Source organism: Balaenoptera musculus, chromosome 16 (assembly GCF_009873245.2).
Source record: "Balaenoptera musculus isolate JJ_BM4_2016_0621 chromosome 16, mBalMus1.pri.v3, whole genome shotgun sequence".
NCBI lineage: Eukaryota > Metazoa > Chordata > Mammalia > Artiodactyla > Balaenopteridae > Balaenoptera > Balaenoptera musculus.
This window is the reverse complement of record NC_045800.1, coordinates 52,389,440-52,407,591: the sequence shown is the minus strand read 5'-3', so window position 1 is coordinate 52,407,591 and position 18,152 is coordinate 52,389,440. Positions and strand designations below refer to the sequence as shown.

Below are 18,152 nucleotides of genomic sequence, written 5' to 3'. Positions count from 1 at the left end.
GCAAGGACTCAAACCCAGGTCCTCTGATTCCTAGCACTGTGTTCCCTATTTTTCATTCACTGCTCAAGACTCTTCCCTGAGGCTTTGCAAGGGGTTTTATGGGCCTCCCTGCCACATCTAAGGAATGAACAGGAAAATATGTATTTGATGGAATGAATACTGACACTAAAAGTTAATATTCAACCCTGGGAAGTGGCTCTTCCCTGCCAGGAGCTTTCTGAGGCCATTGTCGGGAGCTCCTTCCTGGGGCTGGGCATTTATAGCTTTCTGTTTTACAGTTCATGAAATGCTGTCAACTTCTCGAAAAGCTGAGTTTATTTTCCTCCTGGGAGGGGCTGACTCTACCCTTTATGAGAATTCCAAGGCTGCTGGTGCCCTGCCCACCAGGAAACACCTCTCTCTCTGCCACTCTATAAAGGTCCCCGGTGGCCCCAAGGGAGGACTTCTGCGGCACAGCGGCCTCCCCGGGACGTGCGGTTCCCACCCGGCCACCATGAGGTTTCTAGCCCTCGCCAGACTACTCTGCATCTTGCTTCTCTGCTTGTCCGTCTTCTCCGCAGAAGGTAGGACTCTCCCCGTCCCCCGCCCAGGGTGCTGGTCCCTGAACAGGGATTCCCATGTCTGGGAAGATTGGAATCAGGAAATGTTGGAGGGCAGGCCCTCACAGGCAGTCCTGGGCCCTGAAAGACGGGCTGTCACCCCTGAACCTGTACAGCACCTCTATCCACAGTGGCAGCACCGGGGGTGGCTCGGGAGTTTTAAACCCCTGCAATCTCCATCCACAGCCCCAGCTCCCCAGACACACACACACAAAAACTAAGTAAATGCAGTGTGCTTACCACTCGGACACACAACCTGCCAGCTAGATTGCTTCGTGCACCGAAGTCCTACCTTGCTGGAAGTTCTGGAGCCTCTCTATTACACGTGCATGAAGCTTGGACCACAGTCCATCTGTGTTGAGTGAATGAATAAATTAATTAGTAGACCATCTGAGTCTGAACACCCCCAAATCTCACGCACAAGAAACACCTGTGGCAGACAGATGGGATGAGAGTACGTGGTGGGGGCCATGTTCGTGTGCATTTGGAACTGGGGGAGAGAGCCCTTGCACCTCCATGGATATGAGTATTTAGCTCTTCTGTCTTTATCAATTCAGAGAGCTGAATATTTTGAGCTTTTGCTCTTGCCTAACCCTCTAAAAACTGCCTACTTTTTTTTGTTTGTTTGTTTTAGCAATTATGGTTATTTTAACATTTATTGGAGTTTGGGGATATAGAAATAAATATGGAGGGAAAAACACCCATAGTTTCATGACTCAAGAGTGGCCATGTTCAACATTTTGTTTATTTCTTTTCGGTATGCATACAAGCATCTTTGTAACTGAAAACTCTCTGCATGTTCAAACTTGTATCTCTTTTATTTATCACTATATTATTATAGTCACCAAAAATACTTATGATTGAAATCTGGAAGCATTTATACCAGAATGTCAACAGCAGCCATTATCTGTCTGCACGGTAGGATTATAGAAAGTATTTGTTTTCTAAAGTTTCTGCAGTGAACATTGCCACATATACAACATGGAAAACAGTGATTAGAGCTCCTCATAAACACGGTCCATAGCAATGCAATTTATCAGACCTCTTCTGTTGGAAAAGTTAGAGGTTGCCAGTGTTACCTTAATGACAATTCAATGAAGATGAATACCTTTCCTCATTCAGTTTCCTATCCATTTAGGAGTATCTCTAGCAGATTCCCCAAAGTGGTGTTATTTAACTAATATTTTTAGGTATAACCTGCCATCAAGTGAATGTGCTGTGATGAATTATTTTATGAATGTTTAGACATTCAAATGAGTCACAACTTTGCACTATTTTAAGTATATGGTAAAAAGCATGTGTATACCTAAAACATTTCCTAAGTTTAGGATTATTTTCTTAGATTACCAAAGGGAGAGAATTACTGTGTCAAAGGGCATAGACACTTCTCAGTGACAGTGCTGAACTGTTACTCGGACAGGGACATGAGGAAGACGTATTCTGGAGGCAGAGTACCTCCCCAAGCTGACTTTTTTATTTATGGAAAATAGATCACCTCAAGGCCCACTCTTCCCACGGGCCCTCCTGTAGCCTGGCCCATCCTGAGTTTCCTTGAATAAACATTCCTGAGCCCTCCGCCTTGGGAGTTGAAGTTCCCTCCTGTCACTCCTGCACAGACCCAGTCCCTGGCGTCCCCAAGCACGCTAAGAGAGGGTCTCTGTCCCTGTGTCCACCCTCAGGGAGAAGGCATCCGAGGCATCCTGCCAAGCCCGGGAAAGGCAAGCCCTGCTGTCCCCGAGTTCCTGGTCCTGACCTGATGACCCGGAAAGGTAAGCACCACGCACCTGCTCAGGTGTAAGGAGAAGCCCTGGGGAGGCCATGGGACAGGCCGTGTATGCACCCCCTGCCCCCCGTGCCTGGGGGACATCAGGCGCTTTTGTGGAAGGGCCACAAGCAGACGTGATCTCACCCTCACTGAGCTTCCCGTCTAGTGGGGGAAACTGACCCCCCCCAAAAGTCAACAATTAATCACCTTGAACTGAATACATTCCCGCAAGGGAAAGAACAGGATGCAATTAGAAAATGGGATGGGGAAGACCCTTACCCTGGGTGGGAGGCATCAAAGCAGGTGACATTTGTGCCACCTGAAGAAAGACAAGGAACTGGCACCAGGAGTGTGGAGGGGACAGGGCAGGCAGGGGAAGCAGCAGGCGAGCAGGCAGGAGATGGGCAAAAGGGAGGCCTGAAGACAGAGGCGGGGGGAGTCTGGAGGCAGTCATGGAAGCTACGAACTAAGGCAGGGCTGGCCTCGGGAGGGAGCTGGCACGTGAGGCGGGGTGACCAGAGGGGATGGGGCCCACAGGTCCAGGGAGTCCCAGAGCTGTGGGCAAGCAGCACCAGTCCAAGGCGCCAGGCTAGAGGCGCAGATCCAGGCTCCCTGCCAGGGCGAGGTCTCGAAGAACAAGGCTGCCCTCTCCTCCAAGGCCTGGAGGGGACTGGGGAGTGAGGGAGACGGGCCAGCTGAGGGCTGCAGGCACCCAGCTCCCCGGACTGGGGCACGAGGCCAGGGGCAGGCTGACACATGGGAGTTGCCTGACCCGGGGTGCAAGGTTAGGACGGCTGGACCTCGGCTGGCCTTTGGTAGGAGGGTCCTAGAGCCTGGGCCAGGCAGAGCCCCCATGGCAAAAGCCAGCCAGGCCTGACACAAACCCAGGGTTCCTGCCTGCCGCCCCTGCAGCCTAAGGCCCCCTCCCAGAAGTCTGAGAAGGCCCCAGCCCTGCTGGCTCCTCTGGGGCCGTGGCCCAGGGAGCCTGTGATCAGAGCCGAGCTCCCACACCCCTCCCAGCTACCGAGAGTCCTGTGCACCAAGCTGGGGGCGGGCGAGGGCCTGGGTGTGAAGCAGAGGGAGGGAGGCAGGCTGCCCGGCTCAGCCTCGGGCCACTTCTCTGGAGAAGCTGAGAGCCCCTCCTTTGAGGCTGGCCTCACATCCCGCTGGGGCCGGGTAAAAATAACCACTTCTCACACACTGAACCCGAGTGTGAGGCCCGGCCCGGGCTGGCTGACTGCAGCTCTGCTCTCCCCGGAGGCTCCAGCCTGGAGGAGGAGGTGTGTGAGTCCTTCCCCATGGGGAGGGGCAGGGTATGCTCAGACCCTGCAACCCCTCCCCAGGATGGGCTTGCTCAGAGGCCCTTGTCGATGAAGGTAATCAATAAACAATCAATAATAAGAATAGAAAGTAGTTTGATTTGAGCCAAACTGAGGACTGGCGCAGAAGCCCGCCTCCCAGATTACTCTGAGAAAATGTCGTGGAGAAGCAGGGTTTTCAGCACAGTTTTTTATCTTGTCAGAACAAAGAACATTAAACAAGTCAGGGTTGCATTTCTTCAAGGTTTCAAAAAAAAAAAAGAACAGACCAGCATGTACACAGCGACTCAGTATGACCTTGGCACCTGGGAAGGAATTCTAATCAAAGGAGTACCAGCGCTGGCATCCCAGGAAGAGGGGCGTTTAATCTATATTTTAAACATGGGCATTCTTTACTTCTGATCAATGTGCCCTTTTAATATTCAAAGCAGATGTACAATGTATGTTTGATAGGCCACACACAGGCTATTTTAGTTAGCATAAAATTCAAGTTAAGGGGCTTCCCTGGTGGCGCAGTGGTTAGGAATCCGCCTGCCAATGCAGAGGACACGGGTTCGTGCCCCGAGCCAGGAAGATCCCACATGCCGCGCAGCGGCTAGGCCCGTGAGCCACAACTACTGAGCCTGCGCGTCTGGAGCCTGTGCTCCTCAACAGGAGAGGCCGCGACAGTGAGAGGCCCGCGCACCGCGATGAAGAGTGGCCCCCGCTCGCCGCAACTGGAGAAAGCTCTCGCACAGAAATGAAGACCCAACACAGCCATAAATAAATAAATAAATATATTTAAAAAAAAATTCAAGTTAACTCATGTATAAGCCAGAATGACTTCGCTATTTCTCAATATGTGAAAAAAAATTTTTTTTTTGGCCACGCTGCACAGCTTGTGGGATCTCAGTCCCCCAGTCAGGGATTGAACCCAGACCACGACAGTGAAAGCCCAGAATCCTAACCACTAGGCCACCAGGGAACTCCCTGTGAAAATTTCTTTCATCACAATAAACATAAGAGAAGTTAAGGATGCATGGTGCGTGCGCACACACGCACAGACAAGCCCACACGGTTCATAGGAAACAGCTGGGTTAACTCCTTGTGCACAGCACAAGGGCAGCTCTTTTTTCAGTCACACAAGACTTTAGAATAATCTAAGTGCATGGCTCCCGTGCTGAGTCTGGATTTCTTTTAGTGTATATGTCTTCTAAATTCCATTGCAGGAATTTGCAAACAACTTAGAACAAGAAGAGCAAAAAACATTTTTACTAGGTCCCTATCCTGTGGTCTCATTTAAATCCTTGGAACTGCCCTGGGGAAGCATGGTCACCATTTTACAGATTGGGAAACTGAGGCTCAGAAAGACTCCGAGGCAGAGCCAGGAACTTGGATCTGTCTTCCTCCTTCCGCTGCAACAGTCTCCTCCAGAGAGAGAAGTTTCCAGCAACACGCTTATGAAGACATGCGCGTGCCCAAGGGAGACTGCATACTTTCTGGAAGGAAAGCTCCATCTGGGTTGGAATCTCAGCTCCACCACCGGCTAGCTGTGTGCCCTTGAGCAGGTACCCCAGCTCTGCTAAGCCTCAGTCTCCTCACCTGTGAAAGGGTATAATAATGGACTCTATATTTTCATAGAGTCTATTACCTCATTGTCCGTGGGGTCGTGACTATAAAGCCAGGCATTGGCCTGGCACCAGCTACTCCGTAAACTTGCCCTCCCGTGGCTGTGGAGGAAGTCTGAGCTCGCCCAGGCTTGGAGGTTCCAACCGCCGTCTTCCAGGGCTGACCCTGGGGCTCACTCAACGCTGTGGAATCAACAGCAGGGACACTGGGTGTGCCAGGCTCTGGGAATTCAGCCTCTCTATCCCAGTTCACTGACATAGGAGTGTCTGTGCATGTCTGTCGAAAGAAAAGGTAACCTGGGGCAGCCTGGAGGATGTCCCCGAGCTGACATCACCAGCTGTGACACACGAAGGACAATATCACCTACCCTCCAATCTAAGGCATCTTTCCTGAGCATGGCTTTTACCTATGTGCTCTTCTAGGACTGTGGCGGTGACAGGAAGCGGCAGGCACAGGACTCTGGGTCAATTTGACAAAACCATTGTCAAAAATCAATGTGCTGAGTGGCCAATTTGCTGAATTTACCACATTTACCAATTTACTAAAAAAGGGCTTTCTATAAAGCATTTGAAAAGTTTGTAGCAATCTATGTGGCAGCACTTTTAAAAGGAATGTTCAATTTGTTGATTCTGTTAGCACTTGAGGAGCCTCAGGTTTAGGCTGGGCTCAGACTGACAGCTGTCTAGACCCCACCAGCTGGGAAGTTCTGTGACCCTGGGGACTCTGTCAAGCTGCCCTCCATCCATGTGTTCTGAGGCTGTGAGTGAGAGGGAGCTCCTCGGGAAGGCTGGGGCAGCCTTGTGGGAGGGTCCCTCGAGTCTGAGAGTGTGCCTGCCTATCCCACAGACTTCCCGAGGCCTGAGAGCTCTGTGCCACCCTCCCTGCTTTGAAGCCCAGCAAAATGACTTGACCCATAGTGGGAGAGAGGGGCTGAAAGGGACACAGAGAGATTTCTTCCCCACCATGGGGTTGCCACTGTCTTCAGAAAGGAGCCCAGACTGCAGAGACAAAGGTTACCCACTGAGGACCAGGAGTGTGATGACTTGAGGATTTTGGCAACTTTGGGTGGTAGCAGGGTGGACACGAGGGCCTGAGTAAAATGGATGCAGGAAAGGAGGAGGTGGAGAGGGTGCCCGGCCCATACTGCCCAGTGGACCAATCAGAGGGGCTCAGATCAGCAGTCTTGCTCCTTGTGATTATACCTGTCAGCCACGGCTGCATAACAAAACACCTCCAACTTCAGTGGCCCAAAACAATAAGTAGTTATCATTTTCCATGTGTCTACAGGTCAGTTGAATGGTTCTTCTCGTCTTGGCTGGGCTCATTCATTCTTCCAAGGGTTGGATAGGCACTTCTGCTGAGCTTGGCTGGGCTCTCTCACATGTTTGGGGGTTGGTGGTCTGAAGCTAGGATGGTCTCAGTTGGGCAACTGGACTCTCTTCCACATGGTGTCTCATCCTCCAACAGGCAAACTCAGACTTGTCTACCTGGGGCTGCAGGGCTCCACCTATGTGAGTAGAAGTACCTAAGGCCTCTTCAGGCCTCAGAACTAGTCCACCTTCATCTCCACTGCATTCTCTTGGTCAAAGCAAGTCACCAGGCCAGATTCAAGGAGCAGGGAAATAGACCCCTTGTCATGATGAGAGAAGCTGCAAAGTCACGTTGCAAAGGGAGGGTGGAGAATTGCACCCATATTTGCAATCAGTTAACTGCAGTATTTATTGTAGGAGCCACAGGAGAGAATCTTGGGGCCTGAGGGTGGGGACAGGGGGTGGAGGGGAAACAGTAATCAGGAAATCATGGTTCTCCGTCAAAAATGCTGGTGGAAAACTCTCACAATATGATATTAATAGAAAGGAGTCGTTTACAGTGTATATTACTATGGTTATCACTATGGAAAGGCAAAAGCACTTTCAAATAGGAAGAAAAAGAGAAAATTACACCAATATTAGCACTTATTTATGATTAAGAGATGAAGCTATGGATGAATTATGATAATTAAATTTATTTTTCATATAGTTAGTGATTATATAGCAATTACTGTGCAGCACTTACATGTGCTAACTCATTTAACCCTCACAATAATCCTAAGAGTTAGATACTTTTGCTATCCTCATTTTTACAGATGATGTGCCAAAGCACAGAGAGGTTTAGTAACTTGTTGAAGGTCACCCAGCTAGGGTGGGTAAGTAGGTGGCAGAGCTGGGCTTTGAATCCAAATAATCTGGCTCCAGATTCTATGTTCTTAACTATCATACCACCTTGCATATAGTAATAATCCAGAAACGAGAACAGGAAAAAGAAGAATTTCATTACCATAATTTAATAACCCTCCTCATTCATTTGTGTTTCCTTTTTTTTACTACAAACATGCTTACTTATTTTTATTTTTATTGTACCTCATTTTTTAATTTTTAAAATTAACATTGCATTGTAAGCATTTTTCTTCGTGATGCTATATAGTCTTCATAATCACAGGGTTTTATCATTGTTAAACATTTCCATCATCACGAGGTACCATTTACTAATTAACAATTTCTCTACAATAGGATATTCAGATTGTTTCCAGAATTTTTTTGTGCTATTAAAAACAAAACTATGGGGACTTCCCTGGTGGCTCAGTGGTTAAGAATCCGCTTGCCAATGCAGGGGACACGGGTTCGAGCCCTTGTCTGGGAAGATCCCACATGCTGTGGAGCAGCTAAGTCCGTGCGCCACAACTACTGAGCCTGCGCTCTAGAGCCCACGAGCCACAACTACTGAGCCCTCGTGCCACAACTACTGAAGCCTACACACCTAGAGCTCGTGCTCCACAACAAGAGAAGCCACCGCAGTGAGAAGCCCACGCACCGCAACGAAGAGTAGCCCCCACTCACTGCAACTAGAGAAAGCCTGTGCACAGCAAAGACCCAGCGCAGCCTAAATAAATAAATAAATAAATAAATAAATAACAAAACTACGGAGCTTCCCTGGTGGCGCAGTGGTTAAGAATCCGCCTGCCAATGCAGGGGACACGGGTTCAAGCCCTGGTCCGGGAAGATCCCACATGCCGCAGAGCAACTAAGCCCGTGTGCCACAACTACCGAGCCTGCGAGCCACAATTACTGAAGCCTGTGCGCCTAGAGCCCGTGCTCTGCAACAAGAGAAGCCACCGTAACAAGAAGCCCGTGCACCGCAACGAAGAGTAGCCCTTGCTCACAGCAACTAAAGAAAGCCTGCGCGCAGCAACGAAGACCCAAGGCAGCCAAAAATAAATAAATAAATTAATTAATTACTTTAATAAAAACTATGGGAACTTCCCTGGCAGTCCAGTGGTTAAGATTTGGCCTTCCAATGCAGGGGGTGCCGGTTGGATCCCCGGTCAGGGAGCTAAGAAGCCACATGCCTCGTGGCCAAAAACCAAAACATAAAACAGAAGCCATATTGTAACAAATTCAATAAAAGACTTTAAAAATGGTCCACATCAAAAAAATTTTAAAAAAAAAAGACCTAGGAAGACTAGCTTAATGCATGCAGGTTTTTTTTTCCTTATGGATTATGCCTCCCATAAATGGGACTGGCCTGTCAGAAGATGAGACACATATTGCCTGAGACAGGGAGGAGACAGCCTGAGGGTCCAAGGGCCTGCAAGTAGGTGTGGGTGAACCCTCGCACCATCACCATCAGAAACAGGCCTTCCGGACCCCTCAACTTTAGTGGACTCTGCTCTTGACAGAGACAGTTGAACAGATAAACTACCTTCTCTCCATCTTCTGCCTGTAAATCAGATTACTCCCTGCTGGGATAGAAATAGCCTGGGCTGGTCATGTTTGCAATGAAAATCCCCCTCTGGGCCTCCAGGAAGGAGGGTAAGATCTGACTCTTGCTTTAATTTTTTTAAAAAAATCTTTGTATCTAAAAATTAATCTTAACTGTATTTTCCCCTCTCCCCCGCCTTGACTCTGTCTGCCTCTCTGCCTCTTGTCTGGTCTCGTCTGCCCACTGCTCCTTCCCAGGACACCATGTGAGAAGCTGCAGACCATGCAAGTTCAAGCCAAAGCCCCGCTCTTGGGTGGTGCCTGGGGCACTCCCACAGGTGTAGTGCTCCCCAAAACAGGCTCCATATAGCCGAGACCCTCATGCTCAGTGCCTTAGGCACCCAGAAGACTTAGGTTCCCCCAGGATGCTCCCCTCAAAGTTGGGGCTGACGACAAAGCCTCTGCCCATGAACCTGAGCCTTCTCTCTTAAAGACACAACATTTCTTGCCTGCCATGTTGCACTGTGCTCATGCTGCCTTTTAGAAAAGCCAGAACCAGAATCTTCTGAAAACCACAACATGGATTCAAAGGTCAAAGTTCTGGAATGCCTGTCTTGTTGTGTGGCCCTGGACAAGTAACTTAAACCCTCTGGGCTCATGCTGGCTTCAGAGATATAAAATCCAGCGAGACAAAACATACAAGGAAGGCATCAACGGGCTTCACTAACCCCTTTCAACCTTCATGGCAGCGAGCTGGGACGTTGGAGGGCTTCATGTCAGGCAGCAAAGGCCCTGGGAAAGTTTCAGAACTCCAGATCCTGGTCTCAATCATGCCACCAACCTTCAGAGTTATGGTGTTCCAGGTTCAGCCCACCTGGCCTCAGTCTTCACCTGGCCCCTTGAACGCTGATAGTCAAGACTCCACCGTGACCTGTGGCAGCTACAAATCTGGAGACTTCCCAGCCTGCCAGAGTGCAGGGTAACAGGAGCCCAAGAGCAGCCAACCAGCCACGCAGAGGTTCATCTGTCCTGAGATACACCTAAGCCCCACGTCCCATGGCTCCTGAAGGAACCCCTTCCTGACTTCCCGATGTGAATCTGCTGGAAAGAACGTTCAAAGAAACAAATTGTAAATAAATAAACAAAATGCATGGCACAGGGTTGCTTGAGAAAATTGGTGGTAGGGCCTGAGCCACAGCTTTCTACTAGAGGAAGCCCACACCCTGAGGTCTCTCCTGCAGGCCACACCTTCCTCACAGCACGCCCTAACCAGGAAAAGGGGGGAGTGAGGAATAGTGACAAGAGCAAGGGTCTTGGTGCAACACACCAGGACTCAAATCCCAGTCCTCCCCAGGATTTTCGTGTGACCTGGGCAAGTCAGTTCCCTTGTCTGTAAGATGGAGAGTCCAGGACCTATTCAGAGGGCTAACGTGAGGCTCCGGCAAGTAGACAGCTGTAAAATGCCCACAAGGGGCCTGGCACACAGAGGAGCTTGGTTCCGGGAAGCCCCTGCCTTCCCTGTCCCCGACCCTAGGGGAGTGTTTATGCCCAAGTGAACACAGAACTGCGGAGAGGAGGCTCAGGGGGAACAGATGGCCCAGGTCTAAGAGGCTTATCCCTCAGTAAATTCCTTCTAATCTGATTCTCCCGGCAAGGTGAGAAGGCCCTCCCCACGTCACCCCACAGGCACGTCTGAGAAGTCCAGGCCCACCAGGTGCGAGGCTGATAGGCAGAGCTTCCCTGGCCCTGGGCAATGGGGACAACGGTCCTAGGGCAAGCTCAAAGTCCCTACCTTGTTCTAGGACAGACCTTTGCCTTCCTTCCAGAAACTTCATTTGCGAGCTCATTCACTCACTCAGTCACCCATTCCTGGGGTAGGTAATGGTCAGACTGTGCTAGTTCTGAGGCTCAGAGGTGAGCAAATACGGTCCTTGAGGGCTGAGAAATCATCACTTCTCCACACACTTGTGAGGCAAGAACAGAGGACCAGGCATAGGAGTGGATGTGAAAAGAGGAGAGCTGACGCTTGCACTGAGTTATGGGAGAGTTCCAGCGGGAGAATGGGGGTGTGCGTGTGTGTTAGGGGGAAGCAGGGGTGAAGACTTGAGCATTTGAGAAGAATCTAGCAACTGGACAGCAAAATCGCGGGACAAAAGGGAAGTGGAGTTTTCAGTCTGGGGCCATGAGAGCGCCCAAACGTTCTCAGATTTTAGAGCTTATCCTGAGGACAATGGATAGCCAGAGCTGTGTGTGAGCAGGAGAGAATGCAGGTAGGAAGGACCATCAGGAGGAGATGGAAGGAGCTGGAACAAAGGCAGAACAGCAGGGAAGGGACAGAGGGGAGGGATTCCAGGGGCTTCTGAACAGCAGGGGAGCAGCCTTGAGGCTCGGTAACTGTATGCACTGGGGGCCAAGTCCACGGTGAACATTCCTGCGCTGTGTGGGACTCTCAGCAGGAGCTCTCTTGCAAGGTGAACCCCTCGCCGCACAGCAGTGGGGGAGCTGGCCATTCCAGATCCTCATCCCTCACCCATCTCCTCTCCGCTCCACCCCCCCACCCCACCCTACCCAAGAGAAGGTAAAGAAAACACTCACACGAAACGAAACACGTGCGCTCAAGAGTCAACAGGAGGAGCAATTCGAAGGTCATGTGTCCGGCCACCGAACCTTCCTTGTCCTCAGGAAAGCACAACCGCAGAAGCCTCGGCATCTTTGAGGGCGCACTAGGGTAGTCATTAAAGGTACACAAATAAAAGGAAGACACAACCTGGCCCTTGGGAGGACGCTGTCTCTGAGGGGCCGGAATGCAGTCCCCGCAGCTCTGAGCCACTGGCCTGGGGGAGGTGAGGGCCAGAGAGATACCAGCCTTGGGCCAGAGGGACAGTGACCCAAAGGGGCTTCCAGGGACACCAGCCCTCAGAGCAGCCCAGGCCAAAGGTGGGAGGCACAGAAAGGAGCTGAGGACCCTGCACCTGCCCGCCCACCCTGCCCCATCTGTCCTTCCTCTGAGGAGCGAGGGAAAGACTGAGACCAATTCCCAAGCAAACAGAGGTGCCCATGCAGAGCCGGACGCTGTCCAAATGCCAAACACTCTCCTTCCCACGCTCACCTGTGGGATGCCCTCTCCAGAACTTGTGACACGGGCTTTTAAACTTGATGGAAGAACTTAACCCTCAAAGGGTATTGTGTTGACAGGGAAAGTTTTACAAATAAGGCTATTCAAGGCTCACAGGGACCCTAAGAGTATACAAAGAAAACCCAGACATCTGGAAGTGACTTTATGTTATAAAACTGGAATTCTTCTGTTGCCTTAATTGACTCCTTGAAGAATCTAAACACACTGGCAGGTTACAGTAGTGTCACTAGAGAAAGTGTGCAGTCTCCATGGTAACTGAAGGGGCCCACACTCCCTGACTTGGTGGGACCCCTAGTGCAGTTGACAGAGCACAGGCTTCCCAGACAGACTTGGGTTCAGGTGATGGCTGACTGTATGACATCAGGGAGGTCAGACAACCTCTCAGAGTCTCAGGTTCCCCATCTGGAAAATGAGGCCAAGACTGCCTGTCACAGAGGGCTGTTAGGGAGAGGAAATGAGAAATGTCTGGCTCTGAAATAGAAGCCGAACTGTCATCCCAGATCTGTTTCCACCAAACTAAACGGATCCAGAACTCTCCCCATCTCCACCCCCGTTCAAGACTAGGTCCTCAGGTACAGAGTGAAGTAAGTCAGAAAGAGAAAAACAAATATCGTACATTAATGCATATATGTGGAACCTAGAAAAATGGTACAGATGAACCGGTTTGCATGGCAGAAATAGAGACACAGATGTAGAGAACAAACGTACGGACACCAAGGGGGTAAAGTGGCAGGTGGGGATGGTGGTGGTGTGATGAATTGGGAGATTGGGATTGACATATATACACTAATATGTATAAAATAGATAACTAATAAGAACCTGCTGTATAAAAAATAAATAAAATAAAATTCAAAATTTCAAAAAAAAATTACATGAATGAGCTCTGTAACATTCAGTAATTCTACACTGTTCTTTTATAACTTATATTTATGTTCCACTTCCCCATAAAATGTTATCCAAATGTAATACTTTTTGTGTTTGAAAAACATTTTATTGATCACATCTTTGCAATAAAATTATGTGTGTATTAAAGTAAAATTAAAAAAAAAAAAAAAAAGACTGGGTCCTCCGGGACCAGTTCCATCCCCAGCTATCACAGAACCTCCTGTTGGAAACCACATGCATTTTACAGCCCTGTGTGCCCACTCACACTGCTGACTCATCACTGAGCTTATCTCTGGGCCAACTGTCCAGGGTAAACCACTGTCTAGAGTCCCAGCTGGTTAATGTTCACGCAGGACCCCACGTGTGACTCCCTCCAACTGACTCCACAGCCACTTGCCCTGCAGTGGAAGCATCATAAAACTTCTAGGATATGGGTGTGTCTAGGTATCTAGTCTGGTTTCCCAAGTGGTGGTTGGACCTTGCCTGTTCATAAGCAGTCTGGTAACATGTGGCCAGGTCCAGAGGCAGGTGGCAGGCTTGTTATCAACAGCTCCATCACTGGAAGAGGTCTTTGGTTCATCTGCTGTTTAATCTGTCAAACTGCCCTGCCCCTCAGAATTTGCAAAGTATGAACCAGAGGGTGGAATTTATCAAATTACAAGATGTCAGACCTGAAAACGTCCTTTTCCACATCAAAATGCCACCATTTCGCTTGTTCAACTCAATGTTTAAATATGCTATAGATATGGACGCTTATACGTGTGCAGTAGTTCCCACCACTCCCTATTGCCTTTCCCTCAGCCACTTCACACTTTTCCACATCCTGCCTGGCTCAGCAGGCATTTCAGTGTATACCCTTTGGCTACTTCAGCCTATCCATTTATGGATGCATGGAGGGGGAGGGAGCATGTCAAAGGCCTGAAGAGGGTCAGTTGTTGACTAGGACCAGGAACCAAGACTTATGACACTGTCAGGTGTCTCTTCATTCATTCATTTATTCAGTCATCATTCAGCCAGTCAACAGCTGCTCATCAAGGATCTATTGTGGGACAGGACCTATGTGGATACTGAAGCAACCTATGCATGAAATATGGTCTCTCCCCTAAATGATTCAAAGCACTCTGGGGGAGACACCAAAGCAGACAGATTACAGCACTAAATTCTTTTAAGGGCCCTGTCAAGGTCCCAAGTAAGGACCAGTTCTGTCTGGGGACAGAAGCATACTAGTTTCTGGAGGAGAAGACATTCTTGGGAATGTCCCCTACCCAGGCTCAGCCATCTGGCAGGCTGAGATAGCAAAGGAGACTGCTATAGGGTGAAAATAGGCAACGCCAGGTCTGGAGCTTCTGCCCACCTGTGTGAATGCCACAGTGACCAAGAGCCAGCATTAAGACACAGGAATCCCAGCAAGTGGGTACTAGTTCCAGCTAGATGGAGACTGGGGGAATAGGTGGCAGCCCCAGATTCCTGCAGAGTCTCTCAGTTAGGGGAACAAGTCAGGCCTTAGACAGATAAGAGGAGGAATGCCATCCCCATGTCAAAGGACACTGAGGCAGCCACCTTACACCTGGCCTGGACACAGCAAGGGGACAGAGGGTGGCCACATTTCAGAGTAGATAATGTCCAGGACTCCTCAGCCCCGCAGAGCCCACTGCTGTAGGGAGGGACTCCCAAATTCCAGCCAGGTGGGTATACCTGACCCAGACCTGTAGAGGACAGTCCTCAGGACCTCACCTGGGCTGGGATAGGTGGAACCTCACAGTCGTGTTCAGAGAAGGTACATCCCCTGACCCTATGCCTTCATGCTCCGTACCAAATCCCATCCTGGACCACGGCTTCCCTGTCATGAGCAGTCATTTTGTTGGAACTTGGCAACTGAACAGAACAGTTCAGGATGCCAAGTTCCAGGGCAGACATTCGTCTGCCAGACGGTCTCATCCCAGACAGCTGGGGCAGTAGCAGGGTGCTGGAGACCAACACTTTCCCCCTCCTAGATCAAGGTCATTAGGAACATGAGCCCGAAAGCAGGCATCGGCTGCTCAGCAACAGAAGGAGCTGAGAGAGCGCCTTGCCCAACCTCTCCTAGTGCAGGTGCACACACGTGACCTGGGCATGCGTGTTTAAATGAGGAGATGTGAGCGATCCGCTGGGTGTGCACAAATGGGTCTGCAAATGGGACTAGAACTCGTGTGTTTTCGGGCAGCTGTGTGAATGTGTGTGCATGTATGTGGGCAAGGCACTGTGGGTTAGCACACTCAAATCAGATATGATCAAAGAGGTCACAAGAGCCTGGGGTGACATGCTGGCAGATGGGGCTAGAACACACATGCATGTCCAGTCTGGCAGCTGGCCCTTGAATTCCCACTTACTAACAGCGGGACCAGCTGTTTTACATCGACCTGAGGAAGAGCTGTCGGAACCTGACCTAGAGATGACCTGATTTGGTATTTCACAGCAGGTGCCATGGTGAGGAGGCCCAGGGGAGAGGGAGCTTGTCACCATGCAGGGATGATGGGCATGTGGAGGATAAGGTGACAGGTGTGCCCGAGACTGCCCAGGGTCTTTGAATGAGGGCCAAGCCCCATGTCTCATGGCAGGTGGGACTTTCCTTCCCAGCTATGAGAAACTGAGCCCTCCAGGCAGTTTCCAGACCCTCAGCACCACAAGGTCAAGATCAGGGTCCATGGTGAGAACCTCCATAAAGAGCTGCTGTTTTCCTAGGTTCTCAGGTGCTTTGTTTGAGGACAGGGGCCGGTCTAGAGTGACTAACTCATTCCCGTTTAAGTCAAACTTTAACGGTTTTAGCATTGAAAGTCCTGTATCCCTGGAAGTCCCCTCAGTCCCAGGCAAACCAGGCCGCTAGTCACTATAGCAGATCTGAACCTGTACAATTGAAGGGGGACAGAAGAATATAAACTACAAATACAAAATTAGGGCTCTGGAAGGACGTGTGAGCAAGGGGCTCAGCAGCTGAAGCTTCAGGAGCTTCACGGTCATCTTCCTCTGCCATGGAAAGAGTTTTAACTATTTTTACAGCCAGGCCAAACTGGGTGTGAATCCAGACTCTTTCCCTCACTGGCTGTGTGAGCCTGGGCAAGTGACTTACCCTTTCTGTGCTTTAACTTCTTCCTTTCGAAAGCAGGGACAATCACACCACACACACACACACACACACACACACACACGGCATGTGGGGTACTCCTTCTCTATCCCTCTCCAGTACAAGTCTGTTGACTGAGTGAACTGAGGAGAAAGAAGTCAAAAGCACCACAACCACTGGTGAGGAGATGGGCAGATGGGACACAGGGAGAGCTGGCTTTTCTCAGCACATTGACACTTGCCCCAGGAAACCCTGTCTGTGCCTCCAGCTCACTGGGTGATCTACAGAGAGCTGCAGCCTCCTCATCTCTGTGTAGAACATAGGGAATGCTTGCCTTAGCTTTGTCCCAGCATTTTGTAACACGAAAGATCAAGGAATGTCTGTGCAAGTTAAAGTGCATCTTTCCAGCAGACTCACAGATACGGAGAAAAAACTAGTGGTTACCAGTGGGGAGAGGGGAGGGGAGAGGGGCAATGTAGGAGTAGGGAATTAAGAGGTACAAACCAGGGATTCCCTGGTGGCGCAGTGGTTGAGAATCTGCCTGCTAATGCCAGGGGACATGGGTTCGAGCCCTGGTCTGGGAAGATCCCGCATGCTGCGGAGCAACTAGGCCTGTGAGCCACAACTACTGAGCCTGCGCGTCTGGAGCCTGTGCTCCGCAACAAGAGAGGCTGCGATAGTGAGAGGCCCGCGCGCTGCGATGAAGAGTGGCCCCCACTTGCCACAACTGGAGAAAGCCCTCGCACAGAAATGAAGACCCAACACAGCCAAAAATAAATTAATTAATTAATTAATTTTTTTAAAAGAAACAGTAAAAAAAAAATAAAGGGCTAACTGGCAAAAAATAAAAACAAAATTTTTAAAAAGAGGTACGAACTATTAGGTATGAAATAAGCTACAAGGATATATTATACAAGACAGGGAAAGTAGCTAATATTTTATAATAACTATAAATGGAGTATAACCTCTAAACATTTTGAATCACTGTATTGTACACCTGTAACTTATGTAATATTGTACATCAACTATACTTCAATAAATAAAATAAAATAAAAATAACTGTTATACCTTTTCAAAAAATAAATAAAGTGCACCTTTTCAGTGAAAGGGCCAAGCCCAAGGGGATTCAACATGAAGGGTTTTGGTTAATTGGGCCTGAAAATAACACTCTGGGACTGCTCATTCATCTTCTCCTTGGCCTGAATCCCTAACTCTTGCTAACAGTAGATGGAGGGGGACTGGCCCAGGGGATTGGGGATGCTCTACTCCTGTGAACGCCATTGGGGAGGAAATGTTGGGACCCCAGCCTCTCTGGGGAGCACACAAAGGGGTCTTCTCTGTCTGTGGCCACACCCTCCCAAGGGTATCCTTGAGAGTGACCAAGCTCGGGCCTGAAGTGTCCGCCCTGTACACCCTGTGAATATAAGGAGAACAGGCTGCTTCTTCAACCAGATGCTGGTGTCTGAGCAAGAAAGTGAAGGTCCAGCCCAGGGAAACTTATCAGCAACCAGGAAGGCTCCTGAGCTTAAGTGTTTCTCCCAGCTGTCAGCACCCAGGGCCCCCATAGCAGCGCCTTGCTTGCCTAAACGTCTTCCAGGGATGGGAAGCTCACCCCTCCTGGGACAGTCCATACCTGTGTTGGCCAGCTCTGTTAGCAAGTCTGTCCCATGATGGGGCTTGAATCTGCTTTCAAACAGTTCGCCCTTCCTTGCAAGGCTTGCGTGGGTCTGCTGCTTCTCCATGGTCACAACTGGGCACTGCAGATGGGGAGGGAGACTAGCCTGCTGCCTGGCAATCTCTGCCTTCCACCTTACTAGAGACTTGAAGGCCCTCTCTGCTGCCCAGCACACACGTGGACCCCCACTAGTGACCAGACTAGTAATCGGACCCTCTGGGAAAGCTAGCCTGGCCTGGGGGGCAGGACAGGAATGGGTTGAGATCTCAGAGAGGTGGTCCTGATAATCCCTCACCATCTGCCCCTTTCCCAACCGCAAATCTCACCC

General features: G+C 49.9%; 1 protein-coding gene across 1 annotated transcript; it reads left to right on the top strand.

Annotated features, from left to right (window-relative positions):
- Nucleotides 1–493: 493 nt before the first annotated feature.
- Nucleotides 494–9,644, top strand: C16H10orf99 (chromosome 16 C10orf99 homolog). The gene is made up of 3 exons (XM_036829637.1): nt 494–563; nt 2,279–2,368; nt 9,287–9,644. Exons 1-3 carry the CDS (start codon nt 494–496, stop codon nt 9,370–9,372), a joined length of 246 nt encoding a protein of 81 aa, XP_036685532.1. The 3' UTR covers nt 9,373–9,644.
- The last annotated feature ends 8,508 nt before the right edge of the window (nt 9,645–18,152 follow it).

What these genes read in the sequence shown, in the direction of transcription:
- C16H10orf99 (XM_036829637.1), top strand. Translation starts at nt 494, where the DNA reads ATGAGGTTTCTAGCCCTCGCCAGACTACTCTGCATCTTGCTTCTCTGC. An exon ending in GTCCGTCTTCTCCGCAGAAG is followed by an intron (nt 564 to 2,278) that starts GTAGGACTCTCC and finishes GTCCACCCTCAG; the next exon opens with GGAGAAGGCATCCGAGGCAT. An exon ending in TGACCTGATGACCCGGAAAG is followed by an intron (nt 2,369 to 9,286) that starts GTAAGCACCACG and finishes GCTCCTTCCCAG; the next exon opens with GACACCATGTGAGAAGCTGC.